Consider the following 16588-nt stretch of genomic DNA (forward strand, 5'->3'; position numbering starts at 1 on the left):
GACGAATTTCCACCCAGCGCTTCCTCAAGTACAGTGGCCAATAAGCATGTCTTAGGAGATGAATGACAGGGAAAATAACCAGTTATAAACTGTTTTTCTCACGCATGAGGAAATTCTTTTGCTTAGTCTAACCCACTACTGGTTGTGATTGGACAGAATTATGAAGAGCAGTAAAATTGTCTACTCAGAAGCGGGAGCGAGAAATAGTGCAGCCAATAGGAAAATTCCCAGTAGTGGGGCGGGGATTAGGCCTTCTCGTCGGCGGCAGAGGAGACTCGGGGGCCATTTTGTGAAGAGGCGCAGGCCGAGCGGTTGTGCCCGCGTTTCTGACCTCCATCAGCAGTCGTCTATTCCACGTAGTACCCTGGAGTAGGAGATTCAGAATCGAATCTCTTCTCCCTTCTCCCTCCGGGTAAGTGGAGGAGACGGAAGCAGGGGAGACGGCCTGGATTTCTTGGGGGGCGCTAGGGGGTGCTCAGGGAAGACGAGGGAACCTTCTCCTCGGTAACCAGGCCTCCATTTATTCTGTTTTGCAGTAGGGGTTTAGGTCTTAAGCGGAAGACAGTTTTGTAGGCCTCAGCCCTTGTGTAGAGTTAACCCAATGTCCTCTAGGCCACCACCAGCAGGGGAAATGCCGTTTTTTCGTTCTCTATGTTAACGGCTACTTTTCTTTCGTATTCTGCGGCCATGAGGACTCGAGAGAGATCACGAAAGGGAAGATCGAGATGCTGGTTAATGCAGTTTAAATTCATGTAGGGCTGATGCCAATTTAAAAATTGGGCGGGGTTTGGGGAAAGAATTACCAAGTAGACGTTGCACCACAAGCCTCTAAATTCTGGAGCGTACCGCAGGGCATAAGAATATGCCTATAACAATAGATTTAGGTATTTTACTGACGAATTTTTATTTTACTTCTCCCTCTGAGAAAATAATGTGTCTCGAAGTTATTTTTAATTGTTTTTCAAAATATCTCATTTCTATATTAACAGTAATAATTAAAGCTGACTTTTTATCTGCAGGTTACAAATCTCTTGAAACATAAGTTAGTGGAACTTTGCTTGAGGTAGGTATTACTATCTTTCTAAGACAGAAACTAAGGCATAAGATTGTTGGTTGCCAAGGTCGTATTAAATTAGGAGCAGAACTAGTAAAGACTGTGATTACTAGGTTAGTAGTTTTACCCAACTGTCGGAATGCTAGGCACTGAAAGTACTACTGTATTTGAATCCTTCCAAGAACCTAATTACAGCAACCACTGGCAGTGATTGGAAATTCCCAAACTGCACTTGGGAAAAATATTTACGAGAGTTGTATATATTAGTATAAGGTTCTAAGATGATAAGCCTTAAGTTTAATTTTCAAGATATTTTGGCATTAATTTTCCAAACTACCTAAATTGGCAAGATTCATAATTGGGTACTTTTAATTAAGCATAGTGCCTACTATTTGCTAAGTCCTGAAACTCACTAAAATTTTTTGCTAAGTTTATAAAAATTACAGAGGTTACTAAGTAGTATCACATTCCCTTGTCCAAGAAATCGCTTTTTGAAAAAAATCATTGGATAAGATTTAGTTGATGATAAGTTTCATGCCTTAATTTCAAAAATAATGGTATTAAGCACAGTGTAAACTAATACCGCAAATTCACCCCTTAAAACTTTTAACTTGATAAGAATAAAAGTACTCTTTTTCTAGATACACATGCTTTTGTTGATTCTTTACTTTGTAGATAATGTAATAGGGATCGAAAGCATTTCTTTAAGCCTCAACATATATATTACATGGGCTTAAAACTAAAGTTTATTGAAGAATTGTAAGAAATGAGATAAGGGTAGTGATTGCTTAATTTAGGTAATTGTTTACCTAATAAAAATAATGTTCACAAATAAAGAGTAATATCAGGAATTAATATTTAAAAGCAGTTATTGATGAGTTGAAATTAATTGTAGGGTACTTGACCTGCCTTGCTTGAGGTGTTATATCAACATGTACCAAGGTAACAACAATTCCTTTGAGTTAATGTCCACCTGGAATGATTTGGCCACAGACTTAATATCTGAAACAGTTCTAGGTGTTTTTAAGTAGGTATGCATTAGCAACATTTATCTGTTGGATCTAGAGGAAGGGTTTGAGAAGGATGACTAAATTATAGGTCTTGTGACCTTTCTGATGCCACGGGAATGCTTGGTGGTGTTTTCTATTCCTTCTGTAGAGAATTCAAACATAGCTTATATTTGTAATTAGGACTCTAGAGGGTTTCGGATAGCATGCAACCTTGTGGCTGGAATTACTGTTATAAATAATCAAGGAATACCAAAATAATTACGATTCTAATTATAAATATTTTAGCTGGTGAAATTGTGAGATGTTAACTGAGGAGTGTAACAGTTGAAGGAGTGGAGCTAGGAGTTGAGAACTGGATTTTATTCCTCCCCTGATGATTGTATGTCAGGCAAATGAGTTAAGCTGTTTTTTTTTTTTTGGATTTCAGAGATGGATAGATAGATGTATCTGACACAAATGAGTTATAAGCATAAGAAATTAAAATAGAAATCTAAGCAATTTCTTTTTTAATTTCTGGTTTCAATAGCTCATTTGTTGCCAGAAGGCTGGAAAAGATATGAAATAATTTTGCTATTAAAGACAGTTTGTGTGTGTCATTAATACTGCCTTTAATAAAAGTATTTCAGTCTTTAATATTATTGTGTTTGGGACAACTTTATAAGTGTTCATATGTAATATGTATATGCATTCATTCTCATTGGGATCAGAGAAGATTATGGTTTTGTACATAATTAAATTTGCTAGAGAATTGGATTGTCAAGAAGCAGAATTACTAGATGAATAACTGCATGTGTTCTTTCAGATACTGGAAATTTGGGGGTTAAAGGGGAAAAGGATTACTATTGGTGTATTTACCATGATAGGTTATAATTTTCTTGGATTTATGTTAATAGTATCAGGAACACATACAAAGCCTTGGTGCCCAAACCTGATGTCAGTACACTGGAAGGATAAGGCACTTTGTTTATAAAGAATTGGTCTTTAGGTTAATAGGGGTTCCTCGTTAAAGTCTTTGCAGGTCTTAAACATGAGCTGACATCAGAATCGGCGAGAGGTCTAGTTAAAATGTTCTGGGCTCTTTAGCCCCAGAGTTTCTAATTAAGTCAGTCTGGAGTGGGCCCTGAGAATTTGCATTTCTAATAAGTGCCGTGTGATACTCCTCCCTTTGAGAATACCCCTTTAGAAAGGATCCAGACCTCCCAGAGGATTTTCGAAGTACAGTATAACTTAGGTATACTGTTATTTACAAAGCACTGAAATTATGAGCTAAAGTAGGGTTTTTTTCTTCCATTCTTACCCAAGGATACGTTTTTAATTTAATTTTAGAGCGACAGGAAGGGGAAGAGAAATAGCAGTTGGTTGCCTCCCATATGCTCCCCAGGGATCAAACACAAAAGCTAGGTGTGTGCCCTGACCGGGAACCATACCTGCAATCTGTAGGTATAAGGCACGACACTCCACAAACAACTGAGCCATCTGACCAGGGGCAAGTAGTTGGGTGTTGGTTTTTTTGTTTGTTTCATTTTGTTTTTGTAATGAGTGATAGCTCATCAGTTTATTATAACATCTTGGGAGACATGTTCTTGACTTTGAAAGGTGTCAACATTTTTTAATATTAACTGCTTTTTAAGTTTATGTCTTGTGACACATGTGCAAAGGATTTGTTTGTGGATGAGCCACAGAGTGAGTTTACATATATTATGAAAATTTTAAGTACCTAGTTTAGGCTATGACTCCAAGAAAGACCATTGACTAGCCATTTCAGACACTAACTTGAAGGAGTTGACATTCAAAAGAATGCACATTTTTCTACAACTTTTTCTATAGCTTGTACATTTCCAACTTAACACATCAATCCAAGTGTAAAATTAACATGTCATGTCTAAAGTGGTCTGCTTTAAAAAAATTTACAGTTACAGTACCTATTCCATTTCTGTAGTTACTGATACATAGTTGACTCATGGAACACTTTTAACTCAGCCTAAATTAAAAAAAATTAGGGAAGGGAAGGAGAGAGAGGGAAAGAAACATTGATGATTTTTTGCCTCTTATACACGGCCTGAACAGGGACTATCCCCTGACCAAGGACCAAACCCACCACCTAGGCACATGCCCTGACTGAGAATCAAACCAGTGACCTTTTACTTTGCAGGACAACACCCAACCAACCAAGTCATACCAGTCAGGTCTCAGCTTAAAATTTTCTAGTTTACTGACATTTGGAGATGAGAATAAAACCTCTTGGCTAAATACTGAAATGTGAGTGCAGGTAGTTCATTCTTATTTACTCAAAGGCCTACAATCCAACTCTTTGTAAATCGTGTTTTCACTGATGACACAGCCAGTCTGTCATGAACGTTATCTTGTAATTCATTCTTGGAATTAGCTACATATACTAGTCTATAATAGTGGTACCACAGAAACAAGAAATTTCTTAAGGAGCATAATTTATTTTTCAAATGTTTTATGACATTAAATATTTAGTAGCTATAGTTTTTTTTCCCCCTTTCATCTCTGGTTTTTCATTCTCTCAGGGAGTGGGATATTGTGCTCCTTGTTTAAAGCATCTTGTTACTGTAGAACCTGTCAGGTGTTGTGGCTTGTTCACTGATTGGATTTGAGAATAGATGGTATCTTACACATCTTCATGGTAGGCCATTTTCCTTCAGTCTACTGTAGGGAAAACTACATGGACTTAAAAAAAAACCCCGTGAATTTGCTTATCTTCATGAATCTTGATAAGCTTACTTCTTTATTTCTGTTGGCCTGTTTTTTCTATATTTCCCTTGCCCAAACTCAGATCAAGATGAATGTTTGAACTAAGACCTTATATGAGACCCTTAAGGGAATACATGCACCATAATTTAAATTTAGTTACCTACTTAATGATTTTAAAAACTTATGGAGATGGTCCCTGGTAGAAGTGATTCTATAGAGGCTCTGCCCATCCCAGTGAATGTCATGCTTTACCAAAATGTGTTAGATGCAGTCAGTGGACAGATATTTCTGTCTTGGGGTTTAGGGCACAACATTTCTGAGGAACTCTGACTCAATCTGTCCCTTCTCCTTTCACAGGGCAGCAAGGCGAACCCCATCCCTACTCACTGGAGCTCAGCTTTGATTTTTAACCTCCCTACCCCACCCTTCCAGAACACACACATTCCCATTCCAAACTGATTTTATTAAAAAAAAAACAACAAAAAACCATTTTAAACATAATGATGCAACTTGGTGTGCACTACGGCGAATTTACAGGTGTTTTTTTTTAATTGTTTCCAAAAACGGGACTTGGATTTAAGATGTAATTTTTAAAATTTCTATTTCTATTTTTCTGCAGCAGTTGGGTTAGAGGAGGAGTCTTTTAGCCTCTCATAAACTGACCTCTCTACTTCCTCGTGTATTTTTAAGATTGATTGATGATGTGAAAAGGGCTTTGCTTGTCTGCTACTGAGAACTTTACCCTTGCGGTTTTTGTGGAAACTGCTTTTGGAAAGAGAAAAGAAATGAACTTTACTGACTTGACATTTTTGCACCTCCCGTTTTTCTAATCTGGGCTATTTTTATTTTTGTTTTTTTACAGTGAGATTTTTTTGATCTTCAGCTACAGTAAGTTATTCCAATTTTTTTTTAACATTTTTCCTGACTTTCCGCTGATTTCCTTTTTATTGTTGTTACTAGTTACTATTATTTATTATTATTATTATACTTATGATGGTGGTGATGATGATGATAATGACTGATGATTTTTAACCCGATTAAAATCCAGTTTTTCTGAATGTTCATAAGAATTTCTCGGGCCTCCTAATGACTTTGGAGTTTTGCATCTTGGGAGAGAAAGTGAAGGCATTAGCATTTTTAAGTGGATTGATCAGTAAACCTTTTCTCTCCCAACCCCACCCTTGCCCTCATCCCCTCCCCCCACGCTCGAAAGAATTTTACTGGCTGTTTAAGTCTGTGATCTTATTTTTCCTGATCTTTAACTTAACTGTTTTAGAGCATCTCTGGACGTCTGTATTTTTAATTTTTTTATTTTTGTTTTTTTTATTTTTAATCTTTCATTTGTTAAATTTTTAAACTGTGCTTCAATAAAATGTGTGTGGTACTACTTAACACCTATGAAGGTGATGGCATTTTCCCAGAAAGCCATCTTCCTCCTGTTTCCCTTGAAATCCCATCCTGATTTTCCTGTACACTACCCCTCACAAACCACAAGCTGCAGCAACATGGATGCCCAGCCTGGAGCAGCAGCAGCCAGGATGACCTGGAGCCAGGGGGGCCTTCGGAAAAGATGCACACCCTTCCTGGGTGATGGTAAGAGGTGTGAGGTCCACTGGTTTCATTGTGAAGACTGGGAAATACACCAGTGTAAGTTTAGTTGAGGTGTAGGTGATAGCTTCTGGGAGTGTTGGGGTTAATCCCTCTGTGTGTTCGTGTGTATCTCAAGACATGTTTCCTAGGGAGGCCACTACAGTTTTTTGTAAACTAATGGAATTAGGAGTATCTAGGTAACTTGGGCTGACTGAGAATTTTCGATAATTGAAAAAAGCAGCTGCACGTTTACATATACTTAATGAAATGGCTTGTTTTAATGATTAGCAACAAAGTGGTTCATTAATGTCTTACTGTTGTACATTAATAAAAATTTTCTGTCATTTAGAGTATTTCTTGGGTTTGTGACAACAATTTTGGGTTGTGTTCTATTGACACTACTTACTAAAATTTAACATGAATCAAACCACAAGCTTACTGTAATATTAAAATGCTGTCTCACTGGAAGTTTTTTTAAAAAGAAAAAGATAGGAAGGCTTTTTAACCTCACAGAGCAGGAAAATCTCTTTAATCTTCATATACAAATTTAGGAAGATCTAGGGTTGACCTCTTTCAGTAATGACTTGTGGCCTAGTTAAATACTGGGCAATAAAGTATGTTCTGGAGGGTGATAGGAAGGAGTGGATTTGGTCTATTCACAGCAATAATGTAGAGATTAGTAAGAATGTGGATAGCCAGAGTTAAGAATTTTTGTAACTGGTAGTATTTTATTGACAACAGTGAAATATTTTGATAACTCTGATTTTGGACTGGGGCACAATGATTTTTAAAGGCACATTCAGTGCTGTGGTACTAGAATCACGTACTTCCCTTACTTGTACTGAAACGGTAAAATCTAGTTAAAGTGAACACTGAAGGCAGCCTTAAAGAAAGATAGAACGGAGAGAAAAGGGTAAAATTTCCTGAGGTTATCTGGAAAAGGAATGGAAATTTATCTTTTATTAGGACCAAGTTTTATTAATGCTCTCTATTCTCTGAAATCTATTCAGCTGTTCTCTGGTATTGTGTGGCTGCTGTCACTATAAGTTTAGTTCAGTTTGTTCATTTCTCATTCTATCAATGCATTTTATGGGTCATGTTCCTGTGGTTTGGGAGAAACAAAAGGTGTACTAGTCTCAGGGACTCAGTCCTAGGGAGGGGGACGAATGAGATTTGTCATAAGTACAGAACCTATAGGAACATGCAAAAATGGGTACCTAATTATTAAGAGTTCAGGAAACACTAAGAGAAAGGGAGCTAAAATGAGTTTTAGAGAAGGCCAGAATATAAATGTTTTAATGTCATGCCAAGTAGTTTCAATTTTATCCAGGAACCAGTGGTGAGCTATTGAAAGATTCTAAATTGGGGAGTGACATTAGATATTTCGAAATGTCTTAGAGAGTGAGATTGGAAGTAGGTGTTAAATAAGATACTAAACTACAAGGAAGAATAATGATCCCAAAAGCAATGGTATTTGGATTAGAGAGGATGGGTAATTTCAGGAGGATCTGGTGGTGGGTATGATAGGAAGAGTGGGGGATTTGGCTTGATGGCTAGGGTTTGAGCTTCTGAGATGAGGATAGTTGTTAGGTAAGCAAAAGGGTTAGGGTTAAGAGTAGGAGAAGGCTGTTTAAACATTGATCTTTGAGATGTTCTATTCATTAAACATTTGAGTACTTATTAAAATCATTAGGCATGTAGAGATGACCAAAACATACTGTCCCCTGCCCTCTTTGGTATTACAGACAGACCACTGAGGAGAGAAATACAGTAAACAAATAGCACTTTCATAATCTACTGTATTTTGCTATGTATAACATGCACCTGTGCATAACACACACCCACATTTTGGTACGCATTATACACAGGATTGTTATACTCATGTATAGTGTGCATCCTTATTTTTTCCTCAAAAAAATTGGGCAAAAAGTACACATTATACACAGCAAAATACAGGTAGTTCCATGAAGTGAAAGAACAGGGTGAAATGGTGGTAGGGGGACCAAATTTATAATGTAGAGGGTGTAAGTTTCCCACCAGTGAAGAGACTTTAATGGAACTGATGGAGAAATTGATATCTGTAAATGGCATATCTGAAAGCATATAATGAGGGAAACAATTAAGCCTCACTGCAAGAAACACTACTGGAGAGTAGTTACTAAAAAATGCATAGGATAATACCAGGCAGAGTGTACAGGTCCTAGTTAGGTCCTGTTTAAGATCTGGATTATCTGTTGAAGGACTTGGGAGAATAGAGAGATATAACATTTTTGGAATTTCCTTCTGGAGAAGGTTGGTAATAAGGACAAAGTGCAAGGTTTTTTTTTTGTTTTTTTTTTTTAAGATTTTATTTATCTTTAGAGGGGAAGGGGAGGAGAGAAGTATCAATGTATGGTTTCCTCTCGTGAGTCCCTGCTAGGAACTGGCCTGCAACCCAGGCATGGCCCTGACTGGGAATCGAACCTCAATTGTGTGTTTCACAAGCTGGCGCTCAATCCACTGAGCTACACCAGCCAGGGCACAAAGTGCAAGTATTACAGTAAGTTAGAAGACCTGTTGGAGTAGTTGATCACTTGAAGAAAGTGATCCTAGTCCTGAGGTTACTTGCCCTTATTTTTCAAGTGAGTTTTCTTTGTATTAATGAGTGAACATAATTTGTTTGAAGAGGGTAGGTTGGTCAGGCTGTAGGACATTATTATTGGTTATCTCTAACTGTTAGGGGTGTCGAACTCATTTTAATGGGGGGGGCAGTGGCGGTGGCACATCAGCCTCGTGGTTGCCTTCAAAGGGCTGAATGTAGAGCTCCTTGTCCCTAGTTAAGGAGTGGTTATACTTAGACAGTCCTAAAATTATTTCAGCCCTTTGAAGGCAACTGTGAGGCTGTTGTGGCTCCCACCCCCTATGTGAAAATGAGTTTGACATCCCTGTTCTTAACTCTTGCTGGATCAGGTATGATGTAATTGTTTCCCAGTAGAAAGGAAAAATGGACTAGAATTTGAAATCCTTCCTTTTGGATTTAATAATCTGGACATTTCACCATGTGTTAAATTAATCTGCATAACCTTATGTAAATAATATTCACGTTTTAGAGATGTGAATGTTGAAGTGCAGAATTTAAATTATTACATAATAAATGGTAAAACCTGGGTTCGGCCCAGATGGTTAAGCCTGGAGATTTTGACCTTTAATTGTACTAAATTGACTACTTTACATAAGAAGTATTCAGTACCCCCCAAAAAGAAACTGCTTTGAACTTTTAAAAAATCTTTAAAGGATTGAAACTAAATATTGTTGTATATTTTAATTCACAACACTTTAAATGGCATGAAGAAGTGACAGGTGATAAATTATTGAGGTTAGTAGGTGTAGCTTTGTGGTACAATTTTACAGAGTTTTTGGATTGGACAGCATTCTTTTAGGTAAGTAAATGTATCTAAAAATTTCTTTAGTTAATTGTATTTATGGATTTTTGCAACAATCCCAGAGGGATGTTGCTAAATCCAGTGGTCATTTTTTAATCCTCGTCACACTTGACCTGTTTGTGTGACTTAACTAGTCAAGCCACGCTACTCCTTGAAACATTTTTTACCTTCAGGTTTTTCATCTGTTCCTTCTCCCACTTTGAGTTCCTTCTGTGGTTCAGTACTTCCACTTCTCTTTTTTGTTCACACTCCTTGGGTCATTTCATTCAGTCACATGATTTCACATACCACCCAGAAGCAGAAGCTGATAATCCCCACACTGTTTTCATCAGCTTGGATTTCTCTTGAATAACGCACCAACCTATCCAGTTACCTATCCCTCAAACTCTTGAAATGTTAAGTATATAAACTTTAAGCCCAAAACTGCGACTCCTGCTCTTCCCTCAAACCATTGTCTTCTGCATTGTTACCCAGTTCAGTTCATGAAACTGCAGTTTTCATGTCGTTTAGGCCAGACTTTGGTTAGCCTTGACTTTTTTTTGTCTGATACCTCATCTTTTGCCTTGTAGAAAATCTTGTCAGCTTTTCCTTTAAAATATAACCAATTCACCACCTAGATTGCTGTTGCTTGTTCTCTTTCCAAGCCACCATTGTCTTGTGCATTGTTGCAGTAGATTTGTTTCTTTTGCCCCTCCTCCCCAGTGCAGATCAATTATGTTAAAATGGAATGCTTGAAGTTACGTAAATAATGTCTAATACTGTTGTATACTGTATACCTGAAACTAACATGATATTGAATGTCAGCTGTGCTTGGGGGGTAAAAGGTATTACTTGCAAAATGTATTATCTAAAAGAGCTTCAGCTTGAAACTCATGTAATAGCTGCCTATTTCAGCCTTAAAGTCAAAATTTTTATTGTGATTTACAAGACAGCCTATGGGATCTGTTGTGCCCCTCCTCCCTTACTAAAATAGTAATTTTTGTTCCAGCCACACTGGCCTTTTACTGAACACGTTAGATGTTCTTATCTCAAAGCCTTTCCTTGGGATTTTCTTTCCCCGGACATTCATAAGGTTGGGTTCCCCAATAGCTTTTAAGTTCTTACTCAAAAGCTATTGGTGATATTTTTCCTGATAGCCCTTCCAGCTTGCCCCTCCCCTTAAATGCACTAGCACCCGCGCTTGCATGCGTGCTCTCTCTCTCTCTTTTTAAAAGATTTTGTTTGTTTGTTTTTAGGGAGGGAGGGAGGGAGAGAGGAAGAGAAACAATGGCCTGCAATCCAGGCATGTACGCCAACTGGGAACCTAACCCAACCCAACGACCTTTCCGTTTCCAGGCCTGCTTTCAATCCACTGAGCCATACCAGCCAGGGCTATGGTAGCTGTTAATAGATCACCTGTTATAAACTTTATTTTCTGCTATGTAAAGGCATAGAGTGATATCTGGAAAGATAAATGGGAAACAGCGTTGATAACCTCTGGGCAAGGGGAAGGACTTAGGAAGATGGAAGGAAACTTGCTGTGTACTTAAAGACTGATACTATAATGAGCAACACAGTGTTACTTTGCTTCTAACTTAAAAACTTGTAGAAGTATTTCAATTCTTTTAGTACTCTGGATAGAAATATAGTATAACTGCAGGCTTTGTCATAGGGTTTAATAGCAGTTTTGGTAGTTTAAAAATAACAGCCTTAAACGAGGTTTGGCTGTGATGAAATGAGTTAACTTTTGAGGGCATAGGCTGCTGTATTACATGTGGTGGGACTATAATCAAAATTTGGATGAACTTTTATTGTTTTTGAAAAAATTACATTTGCCAGTGAGAATGCAGAGCTATTTCTAAGAGATAGCCATAACAGATCAGAAGGACATCTGACTTTTTCCTTCCTACCTAATCTGATTTCCAATTTCACCAGTCTGAATATTCTTCCTTTTTCCCCACTTAGAGTAACCAATGCCTTTTGAGTTGATTTTAGAAGTGAAATACTGTAACTCTGTACTCTGCAAATGATATATTCTTAGTGCACTATCATTCCTTGTATTAATTAATCCTTTAAGCATAGTCACCTTTGTGTATTTTTTTAAATTTTGTTATTAACTTTAAAAACTTTATGGCTAAAATCAGGGTAGGAAAGTTGTGCCTTCCAAAGAAAAAATTTCCCATTTTCCTAGAAAGTGTGTTGGCTTCTTGAATTGGAATTATGCATTTATTTGTGCTTTAAGTTGTAATTTTATAAACAGAAGACCAATCAAGTGACTGTGTGTGATGTGGAGTTTTAAGAGAAAGTACCCCTACCTTTTAAATTAAGCATGCATGTTCATACATTTAGAAAATGCAAACCAGCCACATAAAATAGATCTATTTCAACCAGCCAAAAATAAAAGTTGTGGGGTTTTTGCATATATAGACTTTTTTAAAAAGCCATGTCATACAAAGTAACATTTTTTTACTTAGCATAAACATAATATTAACCTAATCTCCTAAAATTTTAATAGCTACATAGTATCATGTTGCCTACTTGTACAATATTTTACTTAACTAAAAATCTGTTATTGAGTCCTTATGGTTTCCTACAGTATTTCCCTTTTATAAACAGTTTCATAAACAATCATAGTCTTAAAATGAAATTTGCTAAATACTATTATTTTGTAATTAACCCCCAGAAATATCATTGTTCAAGGGCATGCATGTTTTAAAAACTTCAGTATAGGTTGCTCTCTGAAAAGGTAATAAGTTCATCAATTTACTGGCAGCGTGACTACTAATACATATTTTTTTAAGTTGAGGGGAATAAACTTTATTTTTTAATTTTTATCCTCACCCTAGGACATGCTCACTGAGTTTAGAAAGAGGGTAGAGGAAGAGAAACACTGGTGTGAGAGAAACATTGGTTGTCTCTTGTACATGCCCTGATGGGGAATAAAACCCATGACCCTTTGGTTTATGTTATGGCGCTCTGACAACCAACTGAGCCAGCTGTACAGCCAGGGCATTGACTACTAATAATTTCTACTTCTGTGAATATCCTGGATCTTTTGCTTATATTTCAGGGTTGGACACTGAATTTCAGTGTCAGTAGTGTTTGATAAGTACAAATTGAAGTATAAGAATGTTTGTAGGTAACAGATTTGCTAAGTGAAAAATTGCTGTCAGGTTGAGTATATTTCTGTGGGTAGTTTGAGATTCACATTTAATTTTTATTTTCAGATATGTGTGTGCATATGTTTGGTGCTATCTTGTTTTATTGTGAAAAATTTCCAAACATAAAAACAAGGGAATTTTTCATTCTTTAACAAGCCCTCAGTAATCTTGTTTCATCTATACTTGCATCTACCCCTCATATTTTGAGGTAAATCCTTCATATATTTCATCAGTATTTCAATATGTGTTTTTAAAAGATAAGGACTTAAAAGCATAACCACAATCATTTAACACCAGAAAACCCCCAACATTTAATACATTGTAAGCCTAAAGTATTATTTTGAGGACTGAGTACAGCATTCCTAATGGTGTTTCATTTCAGCAGGAGTGGTAATATGGATAATTATGGGTTTTTTGCTTACATGTTTTTTACTTAGTCCTTTCTGGAATTTGGGGAGTTTTGTTTACTAGAGATAAGCTTTTAAATAGTTGAGAGAGAATCCCTGGCCAGGTAGCTCAGTTTGAATATTGTTTGATATGCCAAGATTGAGAGTTTAATCTCCAGGCAAGGCACACATACAAGAAGCAACCAATGCTTCCAGTGAATAAATGCTTCCAAAGCAACCAATGAATAAATAAGTGGAACAAAAAATTGTTATTTCTTATAAATTCAATTTTTAAAAAGTGAGAGAATTTTTGCACTGTTTGTCTTCACATTGGTAGATAAAAGTCAAGTTCAGGCTAACAAAAGATAAGATTCTGCTATATATGCATTTTACTGTTCACAAGTTCAGAATATAATCATGTTTTTTGGCTGCTTAGGTCTGAGTGATGGAAAAAATACAGTAGTTTAAGTTAGATTTACTTTTTAATTTTTTTTCTTTTTTGGGCGGGGGAGAGAGGGAGAGAACATTGATCAGCTGCCTCTCACAGGCCTCCTGTCAGGGGCCTGCCACACACCTAGGCATGTGCCCTGACTATGAATTAAAACAGTGGAGACCTTTTGATTTGTGATGCAGTGCCCATCCCACTGAGCCACACTGATCAGGGATGGATTTACTTTTTAAAATTACTTACTTGTAAAAAATTTTCTTTTAAAGAATTTACTTTTTTAGAGAGAGGGAAAGGGAAAGAGAAAAGACATTGAGAAACATTGGTTGCCTCTCATGAGCCCTGACCAGGTATCAAACCTCCAACCCAGGCATGTGCCTTGACTAGGATTCAAACTGGAGACCTTTGGCTTTGCAGGACAATGCCCAACATCTAGGACAAACTACTAGTCAGGGCTCCTTATAAAATTTTTTGCTGTTCTGGTCCAAAATTGTTTTTTTTTTCTAAAGATATATTTATTTTTAAAGAGAGGGGAAGGGAGGAAAAGAGGGAGAAACATCAGTATGTGGTTGTCTCTCACACACCCCCAACCTGGGACCCAGCTCACAACCCAGGTGTGTGCCCCAACTGGGGACCAAAGTAGCGACCCCTTGATTCGTAGGCCACCGAGGCACACCAGCGGGGACATTGGTCCAAAAATCTTTTATTCACAATTATGAAATTTAAAAATATATGGCAACAAAGTTTTTCATTAGTTTAATAGATGGGGTAACCAAACCTGACCTCAGGTGATGTGAGATTGTTTACATTTTAGTGACCGTGCATATCTATTACAGAAATGTTAATGTAATTATTGATTTGATAGCTGGGTGCTTCCCCAATCCCATTTGGGTGTTAGCAAAAAAAGCATAATATTACCTTTGTAATCATGAAAAATATCTTTTTTTTTTCTGAACATGTCTCCAAGGGACCATGGTAGACTGGAAAAGCATACATTGTTGGAGCTCAATACTCAGTTTAAAGTTTACTGATATAATTAAAGCTTTCTACAAGATGTTAAGGATATGGATGTGTTGTGAATAAGTATTGTCGACTTTTGCTGCTCAATATGGTTTGTGGTCCATCATCATCATCACCACCACCACCTGGAAGCTTCATAGAAATAAAGAATTTCATACTTCATCCTGAAATTATTATGGACGCATTTAAAGAGAAGCACTGGTTTATGCCACTTTGCTCCTTTTTATTGATTACTTAGGAATCAGAAATTTTGGTGGACTTCCTGGCAGGGATGTTTTTGATGTTTGAGTGAGGGGATTTACAGGATCAGAGTGTAGCCACATTTTGTGTAAATTTGAAGTAATTTTGTACAATATAAAAAGACCATTTTATATGCAAAATTTAAACTAATGACTTTCCCCAAATTACAGGTAGAATTAAGAATTAAGTAATTTCAAACAGGCAGACTGGATAAATGGTGATGACACTTAAGCTACTAATTGGGAATACATGCCATGTTGAAATAATGTATATTTTGAATGTTCTGTGCTCTTTGGCAAATCATATACAGTATCTGGTAAAATGTAATCATTTATAATTTGATGATAAATGATAGCTGGAAAGATTCACATTTGAAAAATAATCTTGCAGTTGAGGTTGTAGCTGTGACTATAACAGTTATGACCATTTTTCCTTTTCCCTATTTAAAGAAAATTATCTAAACATATAGAACAATATAATGAATTCCTATGTACCTTCCACCTAAATTGCCATGTTTCCTCTCCCCCCTATTTAAAATTTTATTTATTTTAGAAAGGGGACAGAAAGGGAGAAAGAGGGAGAGAAACATCAATTGTTTGCCTCTTGTATGCATCCTGTCCAGGGACCAAACCTGCACCCCAGGTGTGTGCCCTGACCCAGAATTGAACCAGTGACTTTTTATCCTCACCTAAGGACAATGCTTACTAATTCTTAGAGCAAAGGGAGGGGCAGAGATAAGGAGGGAAGTATTGCATTGGATTCTTTTTCCTACTCTTCCCAAGTGGGGAATTGAACCTGCAACCTTTCAGTTTTCAAAATTTTGCTCCATCCAACCAAATCACACAAGCCAGGGCAAAGAAATAAATTCTTTATTTTTTTTTAATCCTCATCTGAGGACATTTTTAATTGCTTTTAGGGAAAGATACATTTTTGTGAGAGAGAAGCATCAATTGGTTGTCTCTGTAACCTAGGCATGTGCCCTCTTGGGGAATCGTGATGCTCCTGCCAACTGAGCCACAACCGTTAGGGCCAAAGACTTTAATTAATTAACCATGAATCTCTAAAGCGGGGGTGTCAAACTCATTTTTACCAGGGGCCACATCAGCCTCACAGTTGCCTTCAAAGGGCCGAATGTAAATTCAGCTCCTTAACAATTAAGGAGTAGTTACATTTATACAGTCGTAAAATTATTTTGGGTCCTTTGAAGGCATCCACAAGGCTCATGTGGCCCCTGGTGAAAACGAGTTTGACACCCCTGCTCTCTAAACAGACTACTGTTCCTTTGAGTAGGTGCTTATATACTGTTTTGTACTCTCATTTACATGTTTTCAGTTATATTAGAAATTATAAATCCTTCGTATATTTTTTGTTCATAATTATTGTAAATTGAATAGGTGCTTTTAGTTTCTGTGAAGTAATTTTGAAATGTTGATTTTAGGGGATTTTTTTCCTGTGAGAGGCAGGAAATTTTACATGTTCCTAATGTTTGTTACTTTAGATTTAGATGTTTGTTGATGGGGAGTTTTACTATATAGAAGCTACTCTGGTTAAAAATTTGATGGA

The 16588-nt window shown here is 36.9% G+C and overlaps 1 protein-coding gene across 15 annotated transcripts in view; it reads left to right on the forward strand.

Annotated features, from left to right (window-relative positions):
- The first annotated feature begins 275 nt into the window (after nt 1-275).
- HNRNPC (heterogeneous nuclear ribonucleoprotein C) overlaps nt 276-16588 on the forward strand; it is a 60054-nt gene continuing 43741 nt past the window's right edge. For 4 of the 15 annotated variants that reach the window (XM_053660768.1, XM_053660769.1, XM_053660771.1 and 1 more), the window contains exons 1-3: nt 276-412; nt 1020-1063; nt 5140-6375. Coding sequence is in view for 1 of the 15 variants with exons in the window: in XM_053660770.1 (XP_053516745.1) it covers nt 6180-6375 (196 nt within the window). In the remaining 14 variants the exon portion in view is untranslated. Of the gene's footprint in view, nt 413-1019; nt 1064-3448; nt 3466-5139; nt 6383-16588 lie in introns of those variants that run through there. The other 11 variants (XM_053660763.1, XM_037152128.2, XM_053660761.1 and 8 more) reach the window with 11 other exon arrangements.

This window comes from Artibeus jamaicensis, unplaced genomic scaffold (assembly GCF_021234435.1).
Source record: "Artibeus jamaicensis isolate MK-2021 breed Jamaican fruit bat unplaced genomic scaffold, CSHL_Jam_final scaffold_854, whole genome shotgun sequence".
NCBI classification, from domain to species: Eukaryota; Metazoa; Chordata; class Mammalia; order Chiroptera; family Phyllostomidae; genus Artibeus; species Artibeus jamaicensis.